The sequence below is a fragment of the Sardina pilchardus genome, chromosome 1 (genome assembly GCF_963854185.1).
Source record: "Sardina pilchardus chromosome 1, fSarPil1.1, whole genome shotgun sequence".
Classification (NCBI taxonomy): Eukaryota; Metazoa; Chordata; class Actinopteri; order Clupeiformes; family Clupeidae; genus Sardina; species Sardina pilchardus.
The window spans coordinates 13,249,950-13,273,046 of NC_084994.1; the positions used below are offsets into that span (position 1 = coordinate 13,249,950).

Genomic DNA, 23,097 nt, shown 5'->3' on the forward strand with positions numbered 1-23,097 from the left:
GATCTTTTGTAAACCCAATTTATTGTATGTGTGGACTATTTCTTGAGTGAAATTGAATAAAAGCAGACAAAGTGTATCAGTTCATTATATACACTGCCTAAAAAAATGAAGATTTTGTTTGTAGTAAATAAATTGTTGTTTCTTGTAGAAGAGCCTGTTGTGCTTACCTGTGGCCTGTAGATGGCAGCATTGATTCATCAGTCTTTACAGTCGGTCAGATTTTACGCCGATGTGTGCTTATCATAGGCCTACTGTCCTATTTCAGCAAAACAAGGGAAACTTTCAGCATGGAGACTGAACATGTTGACTAAACAGGGCTGGTTCACATGCTATCTTCAGTGAATATCCAGAGGCTGGGACATCTGGGCAGAGAGCATTTATTTTCTTTTCAATATTTCATTTAAGACTATACAGACCACCTGATCTCTGAAACAACCTGTTTCCTTCAAATTGTTGCTTTAGGTTAGCAACATAAGAGGATTGGTCAATAAATCAATTTGTATGACACAAAACTTACAGTAACACTTTTCTGCATATCCTGTTTATAGAATATTTGTACGTCAGATGACAGCAGGCTATATCTTTCTCATGCTAATGCATGTAAGCCATATGTGAGTCTCAAAATTGATAATGATTTGTTAACTTGCCCTGAATATCTTATAGAAGACTGTACATTTCCAAAAGTTATGTTTTAAAATCCCTAACTTCTGACGTTTTTTAACTGTGTAAAAACAAGCACCAACCTTGTTTGTTAAGCTTCTGTTTTGTGTAATATGATGAAACTCATGTCAGGAGCTGTAAGTAACTGAGGGACTTTGACTCCTTCCCCATGATCTCAGCCCCTCCTATATCTGCACTCCGTCCATCTAGGGAATCAAAACATTGTACAGCTCTTTTTTTGTAAATTGCCTATACCGTTGTCTATACTGGCAATAAAAATGAGATTAGCTATTTAAATTGTGACATTCCCCCTGGGGAAAAGACCTATGAACAAACTCACACATTTAATTTAATGGCATGGCTTGATATGACAAATTCACGACATACAATAATAAATGTTCAAATGTTTATTTATTTCATCAATAATGTCAAAAGTAGTACATCAAAACATGTACAAATATAAATCTAGTCTAGTCCGGAAATGTTGATGAAGTGTTGCTAAAACTCAACGTATGTACTCAATCATCCGTAAATTGATCTACCATTAAGACTGCAGTGCAAAGGCAGTCGTACATCACACATACCTCAAAAGTGGAAAAAATTGTATATTTATACTTAAAAGTATAAATATACAAGCTCATACTGTATACCCCCCCCCCCCCCTAAGTTCCTGTGTATTAGCCACATTGTGTATAATTACAGTGTTTTATGCAAGTTAAAAGAAACAAACCCATAATACCATAATAACTGTCCCTGTGTACTAACCTCATAGCTGAATACATTTTGCTAAATCAATCAAGAGAGTGCTGTACTGTAAGTGATTTTGATTGGGATGGATATGCAGATTACTGTGAGTGATTTTGTATGTGATGTAAGGGTCTGCAGTATGAAAGACCACTGTTGAACTGGCCTTGCAAAGACATACCTTAGCTGAGCTTGTGGTGGATATATATGGACAGAGGTTACAAAACTATATTCTCCATTACAGTAGTTATGTACAATATGTTCATTTATACATCAAAAGTGTAAAACTGCTGTAATGCAGGTTCTTCTTTTAGCAAAATCAGAGTAAATAATATACAATATCAATTGGCCTAGCAAACTAGTGAATACAAACATCACAGATGTTCCCAAAATCAAATGAAACTAGAAAAGCTCTCAGAAAGCGCAGACCTCCACCTGCATTGTTCTTCCTAGGTTGTCATACATTTGAACCTAAACAATTCAGATCGCCACCACATGGCTGTGCCATGCCAATACACCACTAGGCGAAATACATAAACGCCTCTGGAATCTTGCTAACAAATAGACAAACATACATACATCCTTGGCGGAGGTAATAACATTGCACTGTTGCTTTAAAAGTATTTCTCAAAAACTACAAAACTCATTAGAGATTGGAGTAAAATATCAGAATCCCATAGAATCATGAATCAAGAATAAGAAAAACAAACTGGAACCAAATAATAAGCAAAAAAAATCATGAATTCAGAAAGTGTTAAAAAAAAAACAATGTGGTCCTGCCTATAATTTTATACAATATATAATATACACAATAACCCCTTTATCATTGAAAGGAAGGACAAGATGCAAGTTTATTTAGAGACTCTAAAAAAAAGCCTAGCAGTTATTTTAAATCATCTGTTCTAGTAGGCTGATCTTTATGTACTATTAAGGTAGACTATTAAGGTAAACCGGAACTGGACCTGGAATCGGGCTCTACTCCTGAAAGATGCCCATCACTATGCGACGACACCATTCATCTTGTATCTATGGGCCAGCCCAAGCAGATGGCCTCATGGCCTGTGAGCTCAAGCAGGACATCACGGAGGAGGTGAGAGCTCAGGGTGGATGCTGTGGGAGCTTATTCTGTTCAAACTCTAAAACCTGCCCGGAACTAAACTCTGCTAACATAGAGAAGAGGCTGCCAGCTGTGTTGCTAACAGACACAGGTGATGTGAATGAGAGCTTGATATTGAAATGTGGAATGTGGTGAGCTCAGGTGTATCTGCAGATAAGACAACACACTGATTAGCACACAGAGCATCCAGACACTTACAGTAATACAGTAAATATATTTGTATTTTTTTAGAAGTTGTAAAAGTCTCTTAAGTCTTATAATAGAGCAGAGTGGGTGTATATCATAAGAAATGTGATGTATTGCCTTACTTCAGTGTGGTCAGGGCCAACTTTTTATCTTCTTCTTCTTTTATCATCTCTAAGAGCAGCTTGACGTCTGGCTCTTCTAGGTTATTCCCACTCAGGTCCAGCTCTCTCAGGTTGGAGGCTGGGTTTCCACTCAAGGCACAAGCCAGAAGCTCACAGCCTTTCCTTGTGATGGCACAGGCTACCAACCTGCAGAGTGATACACAGCATGAGACAAAATAATATATGACTATATGAACATACTATACTATACTATATCATTAGTCGTCCCTTTCATTACCTCAGTGTCTGCAGAGAGCAGTTCAGACTCTCCAGCCCAGATGAGAGGTGTTCAACTCCAGAGTCTTTCAGAGGATTTCTACTCAGATCCAGCTCTTTCAGGGGGATATGTGTTGCTTGCAGGACTAAAGCCAAGGTATGACAGGAGGCCGCTGTCAGTTTGCATCCAGCAAGACTGGAAATACAGGGACATATTTTAAGAGAAACAAAATAGGTACAGAAATAGACAGACAGATATTTCCCATCAAGAATACACTGAAATTAGCCTGACGTCGTCAAACTCAATTCTAGTCATTGGGATGTGATTATAGTCCATGTTTCAACCAATACAGGGGTTCCTCTTCTCCACAAATGCCGCAACATTACTGTCTGTTATTCTGCAGTCAATATCTTGTATAACAGACAGACGTGATAGCGAAGATAAACGTCTACCTATCAGCAACAGCATTTTTGTCAGGAAGAACCAGGAGGAATGATTTCCTTTTTTATTTAAATGTTACTTACAAAGATACTGAAAGCTAAAATGTCGTCACTAGCAACCTACAGTACATCTGTTCTCGGTCAAACACAGTTGCATTTTGAGCTCTGGACAAAACCATTCAGGAGTTCAGGTCCACACCTTGACTCCGAAGAGCTCTGGTTCGGGCATAGTTGCTCCACCACGGAACAAGTCCAGACCAAACATCCCGACCTCAAAAGTTGTGGGCGGGACACAGTTTGGCTAGCATCCAGTCTACACTCAAACAGCTGCTAGCAGCAGTGCGAAGGGGCCAAACAGCTCAACAAACCAGTGTCTCTGCAACAGTAGTTGCCTTCTTGTATAAGTAGTTTTTTATAGAAACCCATGAGAACACAAAACAACCCATGAGAAAAAAAGAATGGAAAGACAGACCTCAGTGATTCCAGCTTACAGTGTTGACTTTGGAGCCCTCTGAACAGTCTCTCTTCAGACTTCTGCAGGTTATTGTTACTCAGGTCCAGTTCTCTCAGGTGGGAGTTGGGAGACTCGAGAGCTGACGCCACCACCTCACAACACTTCTCTGTGAGTTTACAGCCAGACAGCCTGTCAAGAGCACATGGTTATGGTTATGGCTATTGCTATTTAGCAGAGGCCTTTATCCAAAGCGACATACAAATAAAAAACAATACAATAATTAATTTAACCGTGAACAATTTTTAAAAAGTAGGGATAATAGCAATATAAACAATAAAGTAATAATGTTGTTTATTTGTGGTGGATCACCACTTGCACTTGTCATTATCATTGACAACAAATATGTGTTACGGCGCAGTCACACGCTTGCGTCCGCCAACGTTCGTCCGTTGTTTTCCCATTCACTTTACATTGGCTGGACTTCATTTCATGCCGCACTGAATTGTGGGTCCGATGCGTTGCCTGAGATACATTGCCTCCGCTAAAAAGTTGAGAAATTTTCAACTTTTGACAGATCGCGCAAGCGCCAGCCAATGAAATTCCGTGTATGCAAATTTTCGAACACTGACAAACCAATCAGTTCGCGTTTATGGAAATGTGACAAAATGAGGCATACGTTGGCGGACGCAAGCGTCTGACTGCACCGTTAGTGTGTAACGGATGCCAGCCAGCACTTCCCAATGCGGGTCATTCCACTTCAGTTCAACCAGAGCACACGCACGTCTCAAAAATATCTGAGAAAAATACCATGTGTACCTATTGGGACATTTCCACTACGGTCCTGGGCCAGCCCCAGGCTTTACCCCGGTCTTAAACACCGGTGCCTAGCCCCAGTGTTGTATTTCCACTACTGAGTTAAACACTGGGGTTTTACGTGAACTTGGAATGTTTACTATACAAACGTAATAGCCTACATTAATTTCCCGGGAGAGATGCATATCGCAGCCTATCATAGCAGAAGTAACCTCCGACATTAGTGCTGAAACTAAAACGTAGCCTACGCCTACATAGGCTAATATTAACGGTAGGTTAATAGTTCTGCATGAAAGCTGACTGTAGCAGCCCCTCAGTCGGACGTTGGAGAACTAGCTGGCAACTTATTACTACCTAAACAAATCAAGCACTGACTCAAAACGGAGTGACCAGGAATGCTGCAAAGTGGTATAACACGTGAAAACTAGCGTCCATTTTTATTTATATTTTACTTTCCCGAAACAAATAACTGAAATAACGGTAGCAGCTAGCTGGCTAGGCTAAAAACATTGTTACGTTTGATTCCATTCCTACTACCATTCGAAGTCCTCGGTCTGGCCTCGGTTCGGCCCTGCCCAACTCCGGGGCCGGACTGAGGCCGTTTGAGCCCTGGCCCAGGGCCGGCCCCGATCATGGAAAGACGTCAAGCCCGAGGCTTTACCCCAAACACCGGGGTTTTACCCCGTAGTGGAAATACGCCATATGTTACCCATGAGACACTCTGTGAAATGTTTTTGTGCTAAGATCAATACTTTTCAAGTTACAGCCTGTTTTACGGGGAGAGCATGGTGCATTTTGTCCATGTTTAGGGTGGAAAATGAAAAAGAAAGATTCGCATAAGACAAGTCAAATTGGTGTTTTTAAAAAGAAGAGGTAATGCAGAATAAAGAAGAAAATATAAAAAAATATTTGTATATTCCCACGTGTTAGGGTGCTCTGAATAGGAGATCCAAAAATATTTTTCAAACTTGTGAGGTCTACTGTTCAGTCCCTGATGGAATTTCTTTTCGTTTTATTACTTTTTCTGAGAGTGTTTCTACTGATCTCAATAAGGGGAAAAGAGCCTATATTGAGTAAAACTGTCTTCTGTAAACCTAAACAGAGCCCGGCCAAGAACTCCAATAACATTTTGATACATTTTGAGGGACTGCTATGACCATGCAGGATCATCCAAACTACTTGTGGTGATTGTACTGCATACTATTCTTATTTATGCACCAGCCTGCAAAATTTGAGCCTCCTACACATTCTAGTTCTTGAACAATGAGCTTGTGAACTTTGCTGTGAACTTTAACTTTTGTGAAATGTAACTTGGAAAGTATTGATCTTAGCCCAAAAAAAACAAGAGTGTCTCCTTAGTAATTTGTTTTTTTTGAGACGCAAGTGCGTTCACTCTGGTTGAACTGACATGGAATGACCCATGCCTTAATTAAAGGGATGGTTCAGAGTAATTTCACCCAAGGGTCCTTCGTACTATGATCTCGAGCAAAACACTCCCCCAGAAGCTTTTTTCTTGGTCAAACATGGTAGAGTCCGCACTCACCGTAGAGCTTAGTGCAGGTGCTAACGGAACCAGTGCTATATCTCGTAAATTACCCCACAAATAATGCCCAGAATGGCATCAAACTTCTACAATAGCCTAGTACAAAAAGGGGTGGTACTCATAGAACGAGACATTGGAAAGTAGCCTACACCAGGGGTTTATACACTTGCCTACTCTCTGCCGCTGTCATTTCTTCAGTGTCGATGTTACTTCCGTGATTTTGGAAAAGCCTGTAAAGTACAGAATCTTTCTGTACTGCTGTAGAGGTTTGATACCATTCCGGGCATTACTAGGGGGGTAATTTATGAGACATAGCACTGGTTCTGTTAGCGCCTGCACCAAGCAGTGTTTGGCTCGAGGTCATGGTGGACCCTAGGGTGAAATTACTCCATCCCTTTGAGACAGCAGCTTAGCAGCCTAGGCTTTTAGCTCAATTGGCATCACGCTCGACTTCCGATAAAAGGTGCTGCTGTTTGTGGGCTTGAGTCTGCGTGTGTGCAGGGCTGAAATGCATGGTTCAACACAACACAGGTTACATAAGCTATGCTTAACTTCTATCAGAATTCGGACAAGTTTCAGTTTAATTTGCCCATGTATAACTCCCTATGGAAGAAGAAAATAGAAAGGTCCAGACCATCTCAATTAGTCTGTTGTTAGCCAAGATACTAATATCGCAGACTCCTTTAATCAGAAATGTTGCACTGAAATGCCATCCAATAGGGACCAGTCTACTTCAATGTTACATACATTAACAGCAATCTACTGCCCAAAATAAATGGGGAGAATAACAGTCCTGCATGGTATGTGATGTGATTATGAACTCACAGAGCCTTTCTGCAGCACCGCACAGCTGGAATCAGTCTTCTCCGACCCTCATCTGATGTCTTGTATTTCTTCAAATCCAACTCATCCAGAGGAACTTTTGCCATCAGCAGCACATTGGCCAAAGCTGAGCAGTGAGCAAGTTTAAGCTTTTTAAAATGACCTCCCTCTGTCTTCAAATAAGCTTGTACATCTTCATGAAGAGATGAATCATGCAGTTCCACCAGGCAGTTGAAGAGGTTGATCCACCGGTCGGGGGAGATGTTTGGTCTCTTCAACTCCTTGAGATTTCGAATGGCTTTATTGACACTCTCAGGGTTTCTCTCTGTATGTGGCAGAAGGCCTTGTAAGAGCTTTTGATTGGACTCCAAGGATAAACCGTGTAGAAAACGCACAAACAGATCAAGGTGTCCAGTCTTGCTCTCCAAGGCCCTGTTCACTGCACTCTTGAGTAGCTCATCCAGTGTCATATGTTTTGGAGAGATCTTGAACTTCCCTTTAAGTGGTTTAAGTGCCTTCTCATTTTTGTTGACATAACATACAAACACGTATAAGGCAGCGAGAAACTCCTGTATGGTCACGTGTACAAAAGTGTATAATTTTCCCAAAAAGTTGAGAGCATCAGTGCAGAGTCCAGATTTCACCATGGCATAATTTATATCAAGGCCACATTCCTTTACCTCCTTCTCTGAAAACATAAAGTTTCCCCTCACTAGATGTTTGAAGGCAAGTTCAGACAACTTCATTATAACTTCTTTTTGCAATTCTTGGCTGCTACTTGCTTGATACTTCTGATTCATTCTGGTTCTCTGGATGAGCAGGAAGTGTATGAACATCTCAGTCAAAGTTGTGGGCAGTTCCTGGGTGTTGTCCTCTTCCAGCATCTGCTGAAGTACAGTTGCTGCAATCCGACAAAAAACAGACAAGCGACACATGCTGTGGAGGCTTGTAGATGACTTCATGTGAGAGATGATTCTGTTGGCTTGACCCTCATCCTCAGTTATCTTCCTGAAATACTCTTCCTTCTGTGAGTCAGTGAAGCCTCTTACTTCTGTAACTTTGCCAATGAGCTCATGAGGAATTTCATCACTTGCCACTGGTCGTGATGTTATCCAGACACGGGCAGATGAACACAGAGAGCCCTGGATAAGGCTTGTTATAAGTGTGTCCACCACAGCTTTTTCTTTTATATCAGAGAGTTTCTGGTTTTTCTGGAAATCCAGTGGTAGATTGCTCTCATCCAAAGCTAAACAGATGAACAAAATCTGACAGTCTTTGTATTTAAAACGGTCTGTCAACTTTTCAACCTCAGGGTAGGAGTGACACAGGAGTTCATGGAGACTTTGCTGAGAGTCTTTCATCCTATTCAGGAATCGGAAAGGAAGCAGGAACACAAAGTCTATGTCTTGATTGGCTCTCCCATCCGCCCAATCAAGAATGAATTTCTGAACCAAAACCGTTTTTCCAATGCAAGCCACACCTTTCGTGAGCACAGTTCGAATTGGTCTGTCTTGTCCAGGTAAAGGCTTGAAGATCTCATCGCAGTTGACAGGTCTGTCTGGCTCGATCTGACAAACCTCATGTTCCTCATCCAACATCTCACTTTCTACCTCTGCGATGTAGAGATCAATGTTTAGAGTCTCCTGAAATGTTTGAGGTTGGATTGCTGGAGTCGACACACATTCACGTATGTTTTCAAACTTCTTCTTCAGATTGGCTTTATGACATGCTATAACTTCTTTCAGATTATCATCATCTAAATTGGAATTATTGTATAGAAAAAAACAGGGTCATATTTTTTTAACAACAGGACATTCTTAATGAACTGTCCTAAATCACTAGGTATGTACAGAGTCCACAGCGGCAGGATGTGGCATATCATTAAAGGAACACTTCACCGTTTTTTTTTTTATATTAAACTATGTTATTCCCTTAACTAAGACGAGTTGATACATACCTCTCACGTTTCAAAGCGTGCACTCACTGGCTCTGGTGCGTGGCGCTACCTTGATAGCACATAGCTAGCCCAGTTCATTCATTAGGATCCAAACAGAGATGAAGTTAGAGACGACCAAACACCTCCATGTTTTCCCTATTAAAGAGTCACTTCACCCCATAACTCCACCCACTTCACATTTCTGAAAACGGCTTTTCAAAATGGGCGAGACGTTCTGAAATTTGGAGAGGGAGTGCAGCACTGCTGCAACCAATCAACCATGGTGATTTCGTGTCAATCTGGGAATGAGTGCTGCAGACATGGCTTATCACAGGTAGGCTAATCAGGGCAGCAGGTGTTGGGGCGTTTCATTCCTAATTTGTAACGACCCGGTGACGTAGTGTTGGACGAGAAGTACAAGACTTCGTCAGCATTCCAATAGCATTTTGGACCAACATGCCATGGCATGTCTCAACCTGTAGTATGCGCGGAGAGCAATATCTCCAATACAAAATCAGACGAAATCTTACTTTTGTCGAGAAACACGATTTTTGTCAATATTAACCCTGGTAATAGTACAGTTCACCAATTATGAGTATTTTCAATCAATCAACAGCTCAAAAAACATATGTTAGGGTGCAGTGACTCTTTAAAATACAGTTACACGAGTAGTCACACGACCAAGTATGGTGAGACAAAATAAAATGTGGTGCATTTCTAAGCAGGTAAGAGGGATAACTACATTGTGTAATATAAGTCTAAGTGCTCCCAATTGTTATTCCGCCACACAATATAATTATCCCTCTTACCTGCTTAGAAATGCACCACATTTTATTTTGTCTCACCATACTTGGTCGTGTGACTACTCGTGTAACTGTATTTTAATAGAGAAAACATGGAGGTGTTTGGTCGCTTCTAACTTCATCTCTGTTTGGATCCTAATGAATGAACTGGGCTAGCTAAGTGCTATCAAAGTAGCGCCGCACGCCAGAGCCTGTGAGTGCACACATTGAAATGTGAGAGGTATGTGGGTAGTTGACATCTGGCCAAGAAAAAGTGTTTTTTTTGGAAAACATAATTTTTAAAGAAAAAATACAAATATTTATGTAGTATGGAAACTGTAGTTTCTGAAAATAATAGTGGTCACTCATTTCGTCAATGACCTCACCTATTTTTTCCACGTTTACACTCATCTGCACTGTGAATGTGTCCTATGGTGTGACATTTAAAAAGTACTAAAAAATGATATTGAATAACATTAAAAAATACATGAAACAGAATTGTTCACATTATTAAATCATTCTTTTCTTAAAATTATATTTATTTCACATAAAAGTTCTAATTACAATCATTTTCACCACAAATAGATGAACTTGATTGACTTTTTCCTATGAATGTCGATACATTTTTTTCCGCCAACCTTACAAAACTGTTTGAAATTGTACCTATCTAAGAGGAGCCATTATTGGAGCTCCCCTCATGCCAAACCTGGCTTTTTTTAAAGTACGTTTTGAAATTAAGGATGTTTTTCTGTTGTTTTATGTTTGTCACACTATAGGACAAAATGTCACACTGAAGGACAAAGATAGCTATTGCATGAAGTGAGTCAGAATATATGTAGTGTTTATTGTAACAGTGATAAAGGAGGACATTTGTTGGATAAGTGTTGCTTTTTCCAGGCTATTTTTTTTATGATAACCCATTGTCAGTCAATAGTAATAGTACTTAACTGTGTTGAACTAATTTGTCGACTATGAAACCACGGTGAAGTTTCACTTTGTCTATGAGTTCAAATAATAGGTGAGTGCAGATGCATGTAGGCTAAACTCTGCTAGTCACAAGTAAAGCAAGGTTTAGTGGAATCCCTGTTCCATATAGTCTTGTGTGCATGCAGATTCCTTCAAATGTGCTGTGTGAAGTTGCATTGTTTGCTGTTGAAGGAAATGATAGATATTATTCTCATTGTTTTAAAGGATGTTACGCCCAAAACACACCCATGACTGATTAAGAGACATAAGAACAACCCTTTTGTGTCCAGCACCTGACAAAATCACACCATTAAATTAGTGAATGTGGACTGCCATGCCTTTAATGTCTATAAACGTTGTGCTTCTGACCATCCGTTTTTGATCGCCAAAAGAGGGACCATAATCCTCAATAGGGAAATTCCATTTTAAAACATTGCGTTACATTCATGAAGTACACTCTATCTAAAACATCCCTACTGAAAAATAGCAAGAAACCATGTTGATGTTGGTAGCTGGTTTTAGCTGTTTTTTGCTGGTTTTCCTCCAGCTATTGCTGGTCTTTGCTGGTATAACTGGTTAGGCCACCAGGTGGACATGCTGGCGTGACCATCTAAGGAAGCTGGTCATGCTGGTGTGACCAGCCTGTCGTGTGGGATACCGCTGGTGTGAGATGGTCATGCTGGTGACCAGCCTGCCAAGCTTTACATTGTAGGTGTAAGATGGCCATACTGGTTTGCTATGACCAACATAAGCTGGCATGACCAGTAAAAACCAGTAATGTAGACCAGCAACACCAACTAAAATGACCAGCGTGAGATGGTACGACAAGCAAAACCAGCAGAATTACCATCGTAAGCTGCAGGTATGTTTTTGCATGACTTTTGCTGGTCTATAGCTGGTTAACCATCTTAGGGTGGCCAAACAAGCTGGTTAACAAGCTGGTCAACCAGCAAACCACCCTAAGCTGGTCAGGCTGTTTTTTCAGCTGTTAGAGCAGTTTTTAATCATACTTGACACAATTATCTACAATGACATTCTATTCGTTGGTGGCAACACTGGAAGTTCCAGGGCAGGTTGGGCCACAGGTCCTGCAGGGAGGTTCTTTCTGTTATAAAAAAAAAAGTTTTAGATTTATGTACTTTATATTATAGTTGCTTTAGTAACACTTCAGAACATTGTATGTCGTCTCTAAAACAGCAATAAATATTTGAATTTAAGTCATTATAAGTGTCACACCAAAGGACATTTCCTGTCACACCAAAGGACATTTAAGCTGTTGTGGCAGTTAATGACCATGCTAATACTAACTGAGCTGTCATTAGCAACTGACATCATGCACTTGCATAATATTACATAGTCCTGCTGTGAAAAATACAAATTTTAATACAAAAATGGCATTTAGGGGTGTCACACCAAAGGACAAAAAAACTTAACTACTTCAGTGGTCTGAAAACATAGTTGAATATCTGAGCAACTCTGAGAGAAATTCTCACCATGTTCACTGCTCCAGGGCTTCATTGGGGTCTTCAGTCACATGACCTTGAATGGGGTCTTTCAACTAAATGTATTTGTCCATGATTTTGGCCAACTTAACATCAGGTTATTGCATAACACCAAAGGACATTTTTTTCTGTGACGAACTTTACGGAGTTCCTACCATTTTAGAAATGTATGTATGGGAAAAGTGATTGCCACTTAGTAAAATAGACACTTGCACAATTATGCCAGGAGCGTTCATTAAAAATTTGAAACATTATTTCCTCTATTTATAAAAGTTAATATTTATATAATTATGTTGTCTACCATCACACCATAGGACAATTGTAAGGTTTGGCTCAAAGTTCTGAAAAAGCGATAAATAACTCAGGTATTAAAACAACAAATTCATGTAAAGCAAGAAAATGTTTAACCTTTTACAGTATTTTAAAATGTGAAAATGTGAAATTAATTGTGTTTTATCTTCTGTGACGGTGAAAAAGCCATGTCATGTCATCTACCCATGTATCAACTCGTCTTAGTTAAGGGAATAACGTAGTTTATTATGAAAAAGTGTTCCTTTAAGCTTTAATTTTCAATGAATTGTAAACAAAAGTTTTCTGTGTTGTTCAATTTCATCTTTCTTGTTTCATATACCAACTATTGGTATATGAAACAATATGAAAAAGGATACACAACAGAAAAACATGAGTAAAAGTGCTGCAATAATCATGCTTTGTAAATGGCATCAGGTTTACTGCATGTTTACTGCATTTACTGTATGCATGCATCATAGAAATTACTGGGATTTGGACTCATATCATAAAATCATATCAAATCATAAAAAATGAATTCATTATTCAGCAGAAGTTTAAGGATTTGGTGCATCCTTATACATGTGTTTACTTTATAAAAAAATACAGTAGCTTTATATGAGTCATTATATAGTTTATATGGATAAATCTTACATGATTTGCTGGTAGTCAGTGAAATTGGATCTGTCGGCAAGTATCTGCAGAGGAAAAACAGAAATAGAGCATGAATGAAAAATAATCTGCAATAGTGGGCTTGATCAGGTGCAGTTCGCCAAAATGATTGCAACAGTACCTCATTTTAGAAAATTGGGCGCTGAGATCAAAAGTTATCTGCATTAACGCAATATCAAATTCAAGTCAAAGCACATAAATAAAGCAGTTTCTATGCTGGTTACTAGGATAATCATGTTGGTTGCTAGGTTGTTGCTAGGGTAAATATATAGTTGCTCTGCTAAATAATGCAGTAGCTTTTACATGACCTGTAAAAACATGGATTGACATGAACTGGCTTTTAAAAAAAAACAGAAAGGACAGCACACATCTTTACATGACCTTTACACCTGGTGCTGGTTAGATATACAGAAAATCTGGTTTAAATGAGATATGCAGCGCTTCACTATTTTCATTGTGTGTTTCCAATGGCATGGAACTCGGCTACATCCAAGGACGGTACCTCAAAATAGTTTTCAGTTGGAAAATATTTTGTTCATGTACATGCATAGATTCCCTGTGAGACTCAATCATGGATGCGTTACTCTCTTCTCTCTTACCAGCTCTTTTAAAAATGCTGTTTATATATCTTTATTTAGTACAAATGATTTCTAATTAGCCCTGAACAAAAGAGTACCTTGGGTCAATGTTCACAGGTTCAACACTCAGTTTTGGTGGCTCCAACATCGATCTGTTACTCTTCAAGGACACACCACTGGGTGTGGGAGACTCTGGTCTTCGTGTCTGATTTCTAAAGAAAAATCTATTAGATTATTTGCTACTTGAATTCATTTAAAAAAAAATGTTGTTCATTAACAAGGTTATGCACACCCAATGACAAGGGCACTCACCATGTTAAAGCCAAAAAATCTACAAAATGTACTTATGAACAAAATATTCTCTGAAATGCGTAATGACAAGGCCAAACGTCTTGGCAATGGCATCCTTTCCTTGTACAAACAGTGCAAAAAAATGTCTTGTAATACCACTTTTTGCCACGTGTGGTACTATGGCAAATATGAATTCAGTAATCTCCAAATACGATCTGATTTTGTATATTCTATTTCTAAGACATTACAGCAAAATGTTTGTCTGAGTATGTATGCATGCGTAGATCCACTGCCCCTTTTGATATGTTTATATATTTCTGCATTCACAATATATGACAATAAATTATTTCTAATAGCACACTTTAGCCAAGAAGAACAGAGTATCCTCACTTTGGATCCACGTCCACAGGATCATCGCTCAATTTTGGAGGCTCCAACATTGATCTGTCACTCTTCATGGACACACCACTTGGTACAGGAGATGCTGGTCTCTGTGTCTGTAACCTAGAAACACCAAATTGGAAAGATGAAAAATGTTTTGAAGTTCAATGAGCTTTTCTATGGAGTAAAAAGGAAGAGCAATTGAGTGCAGATCAGTTGTGATCACAGCATGTGAGTCTCCGTCTCCGCAGTACTGTAGATACCAAATAACATAGCACCCCCTCAGCAAGGCATTACCAGAACCTCCTTACAAACTAACAAACAGTCTCAGAGAAGGATCTCTTGCTGTGATCACAATTAATCCGCACTTGATTGCATTTGTTAGCGACCAGCTGTTTTTGCCGGTATTTGCAATTTGACATATTCAAATTTTGTTTGAGGTGATACAAGCCTTACTCCATACTCTTCCCCCTCTCTATGAAAATAAACTCACTGTATACATCCAAACCACGCACACGCACACGCACACACACACACACACACACACACACACACACACACACACACACACACACACACACACACACACAAACACACACATACACACACACACTGAACATTAACTTCTAAAGTTTTAAAAATATTTTATAAATATACCATATTTGACATCGTCTTTTGTTGTTGAAGTATTGTTATGAAATTGCAACAAGTGAAAAATGAATGTTAACAACATATCGCCATGTAGAAGAAAATAGTATCCTCACTCTAGATCGATGTTCACAGGTTCACTGCTTAGTTTTGGTGGCTCCAACATCGATCTGTCACTCTTCAAGGACACACCACTGGGTGTGGGAGACTCTGGTCTGTGTGTCTGTTTTCTGAACAATATCATACAACATATATTGTAAATAGTTTCAAACATGGTTTATATCCTCATGTTTGTGTTATAAAATATCATTCACTAATAATATTACACAATGTAGAAATGAAAGGGCACCTTGGATCAGAGTTTACAGGTTCATCACTAAGTTTGGGTGGCTCCAACATCGATCTGTCACTCTTCATGGACACACAACTTGGCACAGGGGACGCTGATCTGTCTCCTTCACCAGCAACCTTCTTCTCTTTTGTGCTTGAGCTCATTTTTAGACTGAATGACTGATTACATCTGTGAACACACAATTAAACATGCACATGTGTGATATCTATTGATTTCCTCGTCAGTAGCTTGCTCTGGGTCTCTACACATAAAACAAAGCGCCAACAATGTAGTTCACGAGCCTGAAGTTTATTACAGAAGACTGTTAAGAACATTTACCAGCTCTCCCTTTACCAGCTCCTCTCGAAGGAAAATCCATTCAAGGCAGTTATGTGACGTGGATCTTTACTTCGGTTTTCTTTATCCAATTGGTGCTTCGTTTTATGTGTTGACACCTAGATTAAGCTGCTGACGAGGTTTGGCGCTGTTTTGAACAATATTAGTGGTCTAAAAATGATTCTGAAAGTGTTTGGCTAGAGGTCCAATGCTTATCCACTGATTGCGATTTTGTGCTTATGCTAGCATAGTGCGTGATCAACGAAAATACTGTATCCACGGCTTAGTTGATTTATTTTAATTCAGGAAAACACCTTTTTGTCCATTTTTACACTTTTTAGTCCGGAGTTACACTTAACTGTAAGGATCACAGTACCCTCTCAAAGGCAGAGGACAAAAGTGTGTAGAGCAGTGTTTCTTAAATGGTGGGTTGTGGATCCCAAAAGTGGGTTGTGAAACAGCTCTGGGTGGGTCGCAGAGCTTGTGGTTATAAACTAAATAAATAAATAAGCACCCATTTAAAATGCTACCATATCAGATCTAATTTTGGGACATTTACTTTGATAGACTTTATTTGTATGCCAGTCGTTGACCTATTCCATAAATATGTCCATGGGATCTTAGACATTTTAGCATGGCATGACCCTAAATACTTGAAGAATGCATTGATCTGAGTTGAGGACATACAGTAAAGGAACAAAAACCCCAGTGTGTGTTGTGTAGAGAATTTCTGGCACATGAGAGCATGACACCTCCAAAACTAAAACGGCAAATCGAAAACAAAGCACCCTATGGTCAAACACACACCTGTAGACAAAGGAGTAGGACTTTGCAAATATGTCTGACCTCATCATGTTCCAGACAATACAGCCACTATGCTAGTCTCACCACATACCTCTCTGTATTCACTTTATTCCATGCGTAACCATGGGAGGCACCATCTTTGCCCGCATTGTCTCCAAACTTTTGATTTAGCAGTACAGTACAATACATTGAGATAGCACAATTCTATCAAGATGTTATGGGTCATCCTTAAGTTAGGAACTTTTATTTAGGATTCAGGTTATGACATTTCTGTTATACATCTTTCCTATCTGAAGTTAGCACTGACTTTGGAGTGGCTGTTCTGTAATGACTTTCTAAACACAGTTATCATGATTACCAAACAGATCAAATAGGCTATAGGTTTTGCAAATTTCGTTAATACGCCCCGCAAGTGTTTTGGTTTTATTATTTTAGACAGTAAATGAGATAATGCACTGGGCCTTGGATTTCTTTTTTTTTAAAGCACTTTCTAAGAATACATATGACAATGTGTGTATGTGTCATGTGTATTGTGGTGACTGGTGTAGAGCAAAATGTCTGCATTTCAGATTTCTCTATCCCTGTGAGAGTTTGACAGGTGCAATAATTCAAGATCCCCAATTTCTTTTTCCCCTAAGAAAAATCACAAGATACCTGATCTCCTGATATGGGCAAAGACGGTAGCCTTTTTGTAGTCAAACTTCAGAGTTCTGTACACATAAACATGCACAATGTGTAAAATAGGCTTATCTTCACACCCAAACGCCTAGACAAAACAGAACAACAGTACAATAGCATGTCTTTAAAAGTCTCAAATTATGTGACCTGTTTGACTACAGCGAAAGGACACAAGCAGTCTAAGTGATCATTTCCTAAAGGGGTGAATAAACATTATTATTCTTTCTTAAGGATCATACATATTGTGTTGAAAAGTTTGTTTTTACATCTGTCTATCACAGACCAAAGAAAATAGTGTCAATAGTGTAGTTCCATTTCTGTTCTCTTTGGTTTGTTGATTTATTTTGTGAACAACACAGGTATTTCATAGCCTACTTAAAAAAAAAAATTAAAAAAAAAACAATTAGCCTAAATGATTGAGCAAAAGAGAGGGTTTTACCACAATAATAATACAGTATATTCTGATCAGCATCTGTAGACAACTCTGTGAAAGCAAATCTGCAAAACTCAAGATGGTCAATAATGCTAATGCTAAAAAAAAATCCAGAGTACAGGAACGTCAGAGAATGTCTAATGGGGGGAGAACGACCACTCTCTAAATACTTCCGCATGGTACTGCAACTAGTGGGAGGAAGGAGCAGATTGCAGTTTGATAGATGCATCAGAATCCAATCATCGTTAACAGTCTGTTCAGAATTATTGGATAGTGTTTTTCCTGGATTGCTTGTTATAGAGGCTACTAAAACTTTTCATTTTTGTGTCAAAACTTTTAATGAATTGGTTGCAATGGGGGTGTGAAGAGTATGTCAAGCAATATGTAAAAAAAAAATACTCCAGAGAGCATGTTCCAAAGATCTCTCACCCCACCTTTAAAGCAACACCATGGAGTTGTTTAACCTTCACAATATATTTCCAAGGCCCTTGTGATGGTACATTGATTTACATTTGGTTGAATGACACGTCTGCCATAGCCTGACGGTGTCTGTATCGCTTTTACTGGCACTACGGAACACTACGGGTGAAACCGAAAGTGTTATGATACAAGTGTAAACTTTGTCGGCTACAGCCTAATGTTGAAATAGCTATTTATGACGAAGCCCCTTATATTAGGACAAAAAACAGTCAGTATCTAAACGGGGTGCAGGCATACACGTTTGGTAGGGGCTAGCCTACATTCTTGAAAGTAAATCACGATTAGACAGAAATAATATTTTAGGCTAACTGCCCACAACACAACCATAGAGAAAAACAAAAGATGGATGAGGCTAACAAAGCGTGCTCGTTTGAATCGGCTTTGGAAGAGTTAGACTTGGGCTTTTCTTTGAAGTTTGAGCAGAAAGAAGCACTCAAGTCATTCGTTTTAAAGAAGGATGTAGGCCTATTTGCCGTTTTGCCGACCGGCTACGATTGGTCACAAATGCTGGCCTATTACGTGCAGAGGCAGTTTGAAAGACAACATCCCACCCACAGGCTTCAACTCTGTGAATGGTCCGACCCCAGACTATACATTTCTGTGTAGTTTGGCTTGCCAGGCTAAACGCAGGCAGTCCGAGTTTGCCCTAGACGTGAGAACTCCTCCTGCAGAATTCGGCTTGTCAACAAATGCACGTGTATCCTAGCTCTATCACCATGCTACCAACCAAACTGCTCGGGAGCTGGCTATGTGTGCGTAAGCTCAGCCTAGGCTACTGACCAAACAATTATCTTGAAAAACAAAGTTATCACGTGTAAGATTCTGTCATCATATTACAAGAGCTCTGCCTCTCCAAACATTTTGGGCGTGCAAAAAATGCCACTATGGACGTGAATACCAAAGCATACCATTCTATTTTTTTTTTTTTTTTATGTTATAAAACTAAAAATGACCACCCGAGATTAGGCTACGCTATTGCTCATAAATATCGTAATCGCTTTTTTTAAATAAGTAATTGACCAACAATGACCAACATTATCCCAATACCGAGAACGTGCCCAGACCTAAGCTGAAAACCTAGTTTTACAAATGTATCATATAACTGGTATTTGGTACCACATAATTTAATATTTAATGTGCAGCCTCAATATGTCTAGCCTATATGTACGCTATGTCTAACTTGCTTCTGGTGTAACCATGGCAGATTTTACGACAATAAATTACCGTTTCGTTTCCCAAATGTAGGGGGACCCCGAGAGCAAAACTTCCATGGTTTTGCTTTAAAGGTGACATATGGTTTTCATGAATTATGAGAGGTTGTGCATAAACAAAGAGCTATCATGAACATGAGGCATGGTTGTGCCCTCCTTCATATGAACATCTTGAACTTAGAAATAGACACAAAAAAATGGGCAAATTAGAAAAGAGCCTGCTTATTGTGATGTCAGACATCGCAAAGCCATTGAAGTTCAATCAGAGAGGGTTAAAGCGGAGCGAGAGGCGCAAACGTTCGATTACTTCCGCGTTCTGTCTTCGCAAAGGGGAGGGGGCTAAATCCCCCTTTAAGCAGACCTGTTAACATTCGAACTGAACTGCTTGCCAATGTGACAGAGATCGATATCCCACTATGACGTCTTTGCGACACGCCTCTTTAAGCAGACCGGAACTGTTCGAATTTTGCTTCCATAGAGATGCATTACGTTGCTCTATAATTGGGGTTGCAAAAGAGTTTTATTTAGTCTAACAGACCATTTCAATACTCAGCCTAAGTATATGGTTTTAATTAGTCTTGTAAAATTGCAATTGAGTTTATTTTTTTAAATCAAAGATGAATGTATACTATTTTAACATCAGAGAACACAGTACAATACTCAATTCATCCATTCTATGTCCTCCTTAAATCAACCCTAGTCAAATTGGCACGGCATACTGTATGAGAGGAAGGAGAACAAAACTCAAAGGCTGATAAATAAAAAAGGGGAAGTGCAACTGCCCATAACTAAGCAGGTGTGGCTTGTTTAACTGAAATTGTTGTTTTTCAAAACGGTCTGCTCGGTGGTTATACTAACCTGCTGGTGTGCTGGAGATGCAAGTGAAATTCTTGGCCGTCAGAACTGACTTTTCTGTCAAAATAATAGCCTAGTAGGCCTATATGAATGCAATATCCAACTGCTCTGAAAGTATCTCTTCACTTAGCAGTACTAACAGCTGGATATGTTGAGCTACATTCTAACATATTTTCCATAAATAACAGTAAAGAACTAGAAATAGTGTTGCCATTAGCTTCTTGTTTTGTTTATCAGTGTTGTTACAGTATCTTCCTGTTAATCATAAAATAGGCCTCTGCTGTACATTTTGGGAAAAACAGGAATCAAGTGAGGTCAAAGTATCAAAGTGCCATTATTTTCCTTTTATTTTAACATTGCATCATATACAGTATATTTCTGTTAAGTATACAACCCCTGGGAAAATCTATGGAATCACCACTATATTCTTTCTGCTGTTTTTATATTTTAGGGGAAAACAACAATCAACATTCTGGCTCTGTGAAACCTAGCTCAACAAAACAAACACCACGTGGTGTAAGTAAACATCAGCGACGAGGAAAAAACACCCATGCATGAAAACCACCAGGAACCTACAGTAGCCTAAGTATAACCTATCTAAGCAACAGTTAAAAAAAAACATTTGAATTCGTACCCCCATACCTATTGAAAATCAAAATATTAGCCTGTTACTTTAGGATAGGTAGCCTATAGGCCTACTGTTCTTAATTGGTAATATGAAACGCTGCTTTTGCCTGTCTGAAGTGCGTCACTTGTTGTGTAACTAGGCTACTTTCATATGATTGACATGCATAACAAAATCGAACATTTTTAAAACAAAAGTAGCCAATCAGCTATCCACCGTGTTCTCTCTAAATTAAAGATATTGGATAGACTACTCACCATGCGGAAATTATGCAATACCAACTTTTAAAAACTTCAGGCTTTCTTGCAGAGATCGCGCTGCACATAAAAAGTTATGCAAATATAGCCTACGTGCGGGGAGGGGAATTACACGTGACAATGTGTTTTGATAGACAAAAACAGGCGGAGACACCTTGGTTGAAGGGGAAGCAGAACTTGTTTCCGACGAACACCCGCAGGCTCTATGGCAACGATGGCATAGACTATGATCAACCACTAGAACGGATCTTAAAGATTCCTCAAAGTTCTAGCGTAGCAATATTCAGTCTATTCATTCATTGTTTTTTTCCCTCCATGAACAGATACAATCGTTCTGCTAAAAAGCCTTGTAGGCGAAAGCGTTGGCAATGTCTACTTCAACTCGGACAGTAGCCTAGGCTAATTTACCCCGTCTGGGTTCTCCGCCTCCGCTCCGCAGTTTACCTGAAGCTTGTTCTTTGCAAACTGGAATCCACATGATACTGTAGGCTGTCTCTAATTTGTTTGACAGAGTGATTTTTCTTTGAAGCTAATATTATACATTAGGCTAAGCTTGCTACTGTGTGCTCATGGTCGTAGCCTTGTACCTACAATGGAGGACACCAATATTTATTTTCATGTCAAAACGAAAGTAGCCTGAAGTCGACTCGGCCATGGCAGAAACCTAGTTGTTGTCACACTAAAAAAAAGGAAGGCTCAGTATCAAGTAATAACGTGAAAGTTTCTTGTTATAACGAGATATTTTTCACGTTTTAACCAGATAATTTCCATGTTATTACATGAAATTATCACGTTATTTCATTATAGGCCTATTTATATTTTCACGTTGTAGTTCTAACATGAAAATGTCATGTTATTTCAAAATATGATATTTTCACGTTTTTCACTAGAAATGTAGGCTATCACGTTATACATGATGATCACGTTATTTCGTGATAATGAAACGAAACGAAACCAGGCCTGAGCCCATGTCTGGCATTTTGTGAGGCCGTAGCGATTCTAGAAAAATGTTGATGGGTGGTAGCCAAGCAGGGGCACAGATTCAGGAGTGGAAAAGTAAAGCCTTGACAAATTATGCATTATTGATGTGCACAATGTTTTATTGAATAATTGAAAATACACAATTTGACATATGATGTATCTGTAGAACATCTGAAGCACACAACTTCATACTGTAGATGCAGTGCAACAAGCATATTTTCAAGTAAAGCAGTAGCCAACTAGAATGTAGTTATCCACCATATTTATGCTAGTTGTAGCCTACATGTTCTGGCCTTCAGAATTTTCCAGGTATTTCTCTGGTACACAACTGGAATTAACTTAGCAAAACTGTTGGGGGCCCGTCATGGCCCTGCATTTCACAGTATACGGATAGCCTACATACAGAGGACAATTCAGCAGACTTTTCAATCAGGCATGATGATAGCTTATACGGTTATGATACCTTAGGTAACATAACAGGAAACACCACAAGACTACTAAAGGATGAGAGCCCAGAGTACCCATCAGGGTATAGTTGAAGGAGATAATAGGAGGAGATAGAAGGAAGAACTTTTTTTTTTTTTTTTTTTAAAGTCCAAGTGTCTTCAGCTCTGTACTTATTAAACAACTTGAAGATTTAATGTATAGTTGCTTATTAACATAAGTATGTGTATTTCGGACATAGCCTAGGCTTCTTTGTTTGAGGAAAAACAGTTTAATGGGGATCAAGAGGGCCAATTTGGCAGAGCATCTGCTGCAGTAACTCTGATGACCTCTAGGGGTCATGGGAGATCTGTGGCAGGTCCTCAGGGCTTGGATTAGCTCAGTGGTTCTCAATCTTTTTCTGTCATTCGCCACTTTAGAGCTCTATCAGACCCTCAACTCCCCAGCAAAATGATAACATT

General features: G+C 39.2%; 1 protein-coding gene across 4 annotated transcripts; it reads right to left on the minus strand.

The window, feature by feature from the left end:
• Positions 1-1,064: 1,064 nt before the first annotated feature.
• LOC134082362 (NLR family CARD domain-containing protein 3-like) lies at positions 1,065-21,325 on the minus strand. Of its 4 annotated transcripts, none has more exons than XM_062538052.1 (12): positions 21,212-21,238; positions 17,327-17,382; positions 15,551-15,721; positions 15,318-15,431; positions 14,563-14,676; positions 13,980-14,093; positions 13,286-13,329; positions 7,161-8,913; positions 3,998-4,168; positions 3,107-3,280; positions 2,830-3,015; positions 1,065-2,668 (listed from the first exon to the last, which is right to left on the minus strand). In XM_062538052.1, exons 3-12 carry the CDS (start codon positions 15,694-15,696, stop codon positions 2,659-2,661), a joined length of 2,826 nt encoding a protein of 941 aa, XP_062394036.1. In that variant the 5' UTR covers positions 15,697-15,721; positions 17,327-17,382; positions 21,212-21,238; the 3' UTR covers positions 1,065-2,658. The 4 variants fall into 4 exon arrangements, with proteins under 4 accessions (XP_062394036.1, XP_062394021.1, XP_062394028.1 ...); XM_062538037.1 differs by having other exon boundaries at positions 13,980-14,105; XM_062538044.1 differs by lacking the exon at positions 17,327-17,382 and having other exon boundaries at positions 13,980-14,105; positions 21,212-21,325.
• Between the last annotated feature and the right edge of the window lie 1,772 nt (positions 21,326-23,097).

Excerpts from the sequence above, each read along its gene's own strand:
- LOC134082362 (XM_062538044.1), bottom strand. The coding sequence starts at position 15,696 with ATGAGCTCAAGCACAAAAGAGAAGAAGGTTGCTGGTGAAGGAGACAGA. Across the intron at positions 15,432-15,550 it reads CCTGTAAACTCTGATCCAAG|AAAACAGACACACAGACCAG; the intron begins GTGCCCTTTCAT and ends GATATTGTTCAG. Across the intron at positions 8,914-13,285 it reads ACTGACTACCAGCAAATCAT|ATGATGATAATCTGAAAGAA; the intron begins GTAAGATTTATC and ends ATTCCAATTTAG.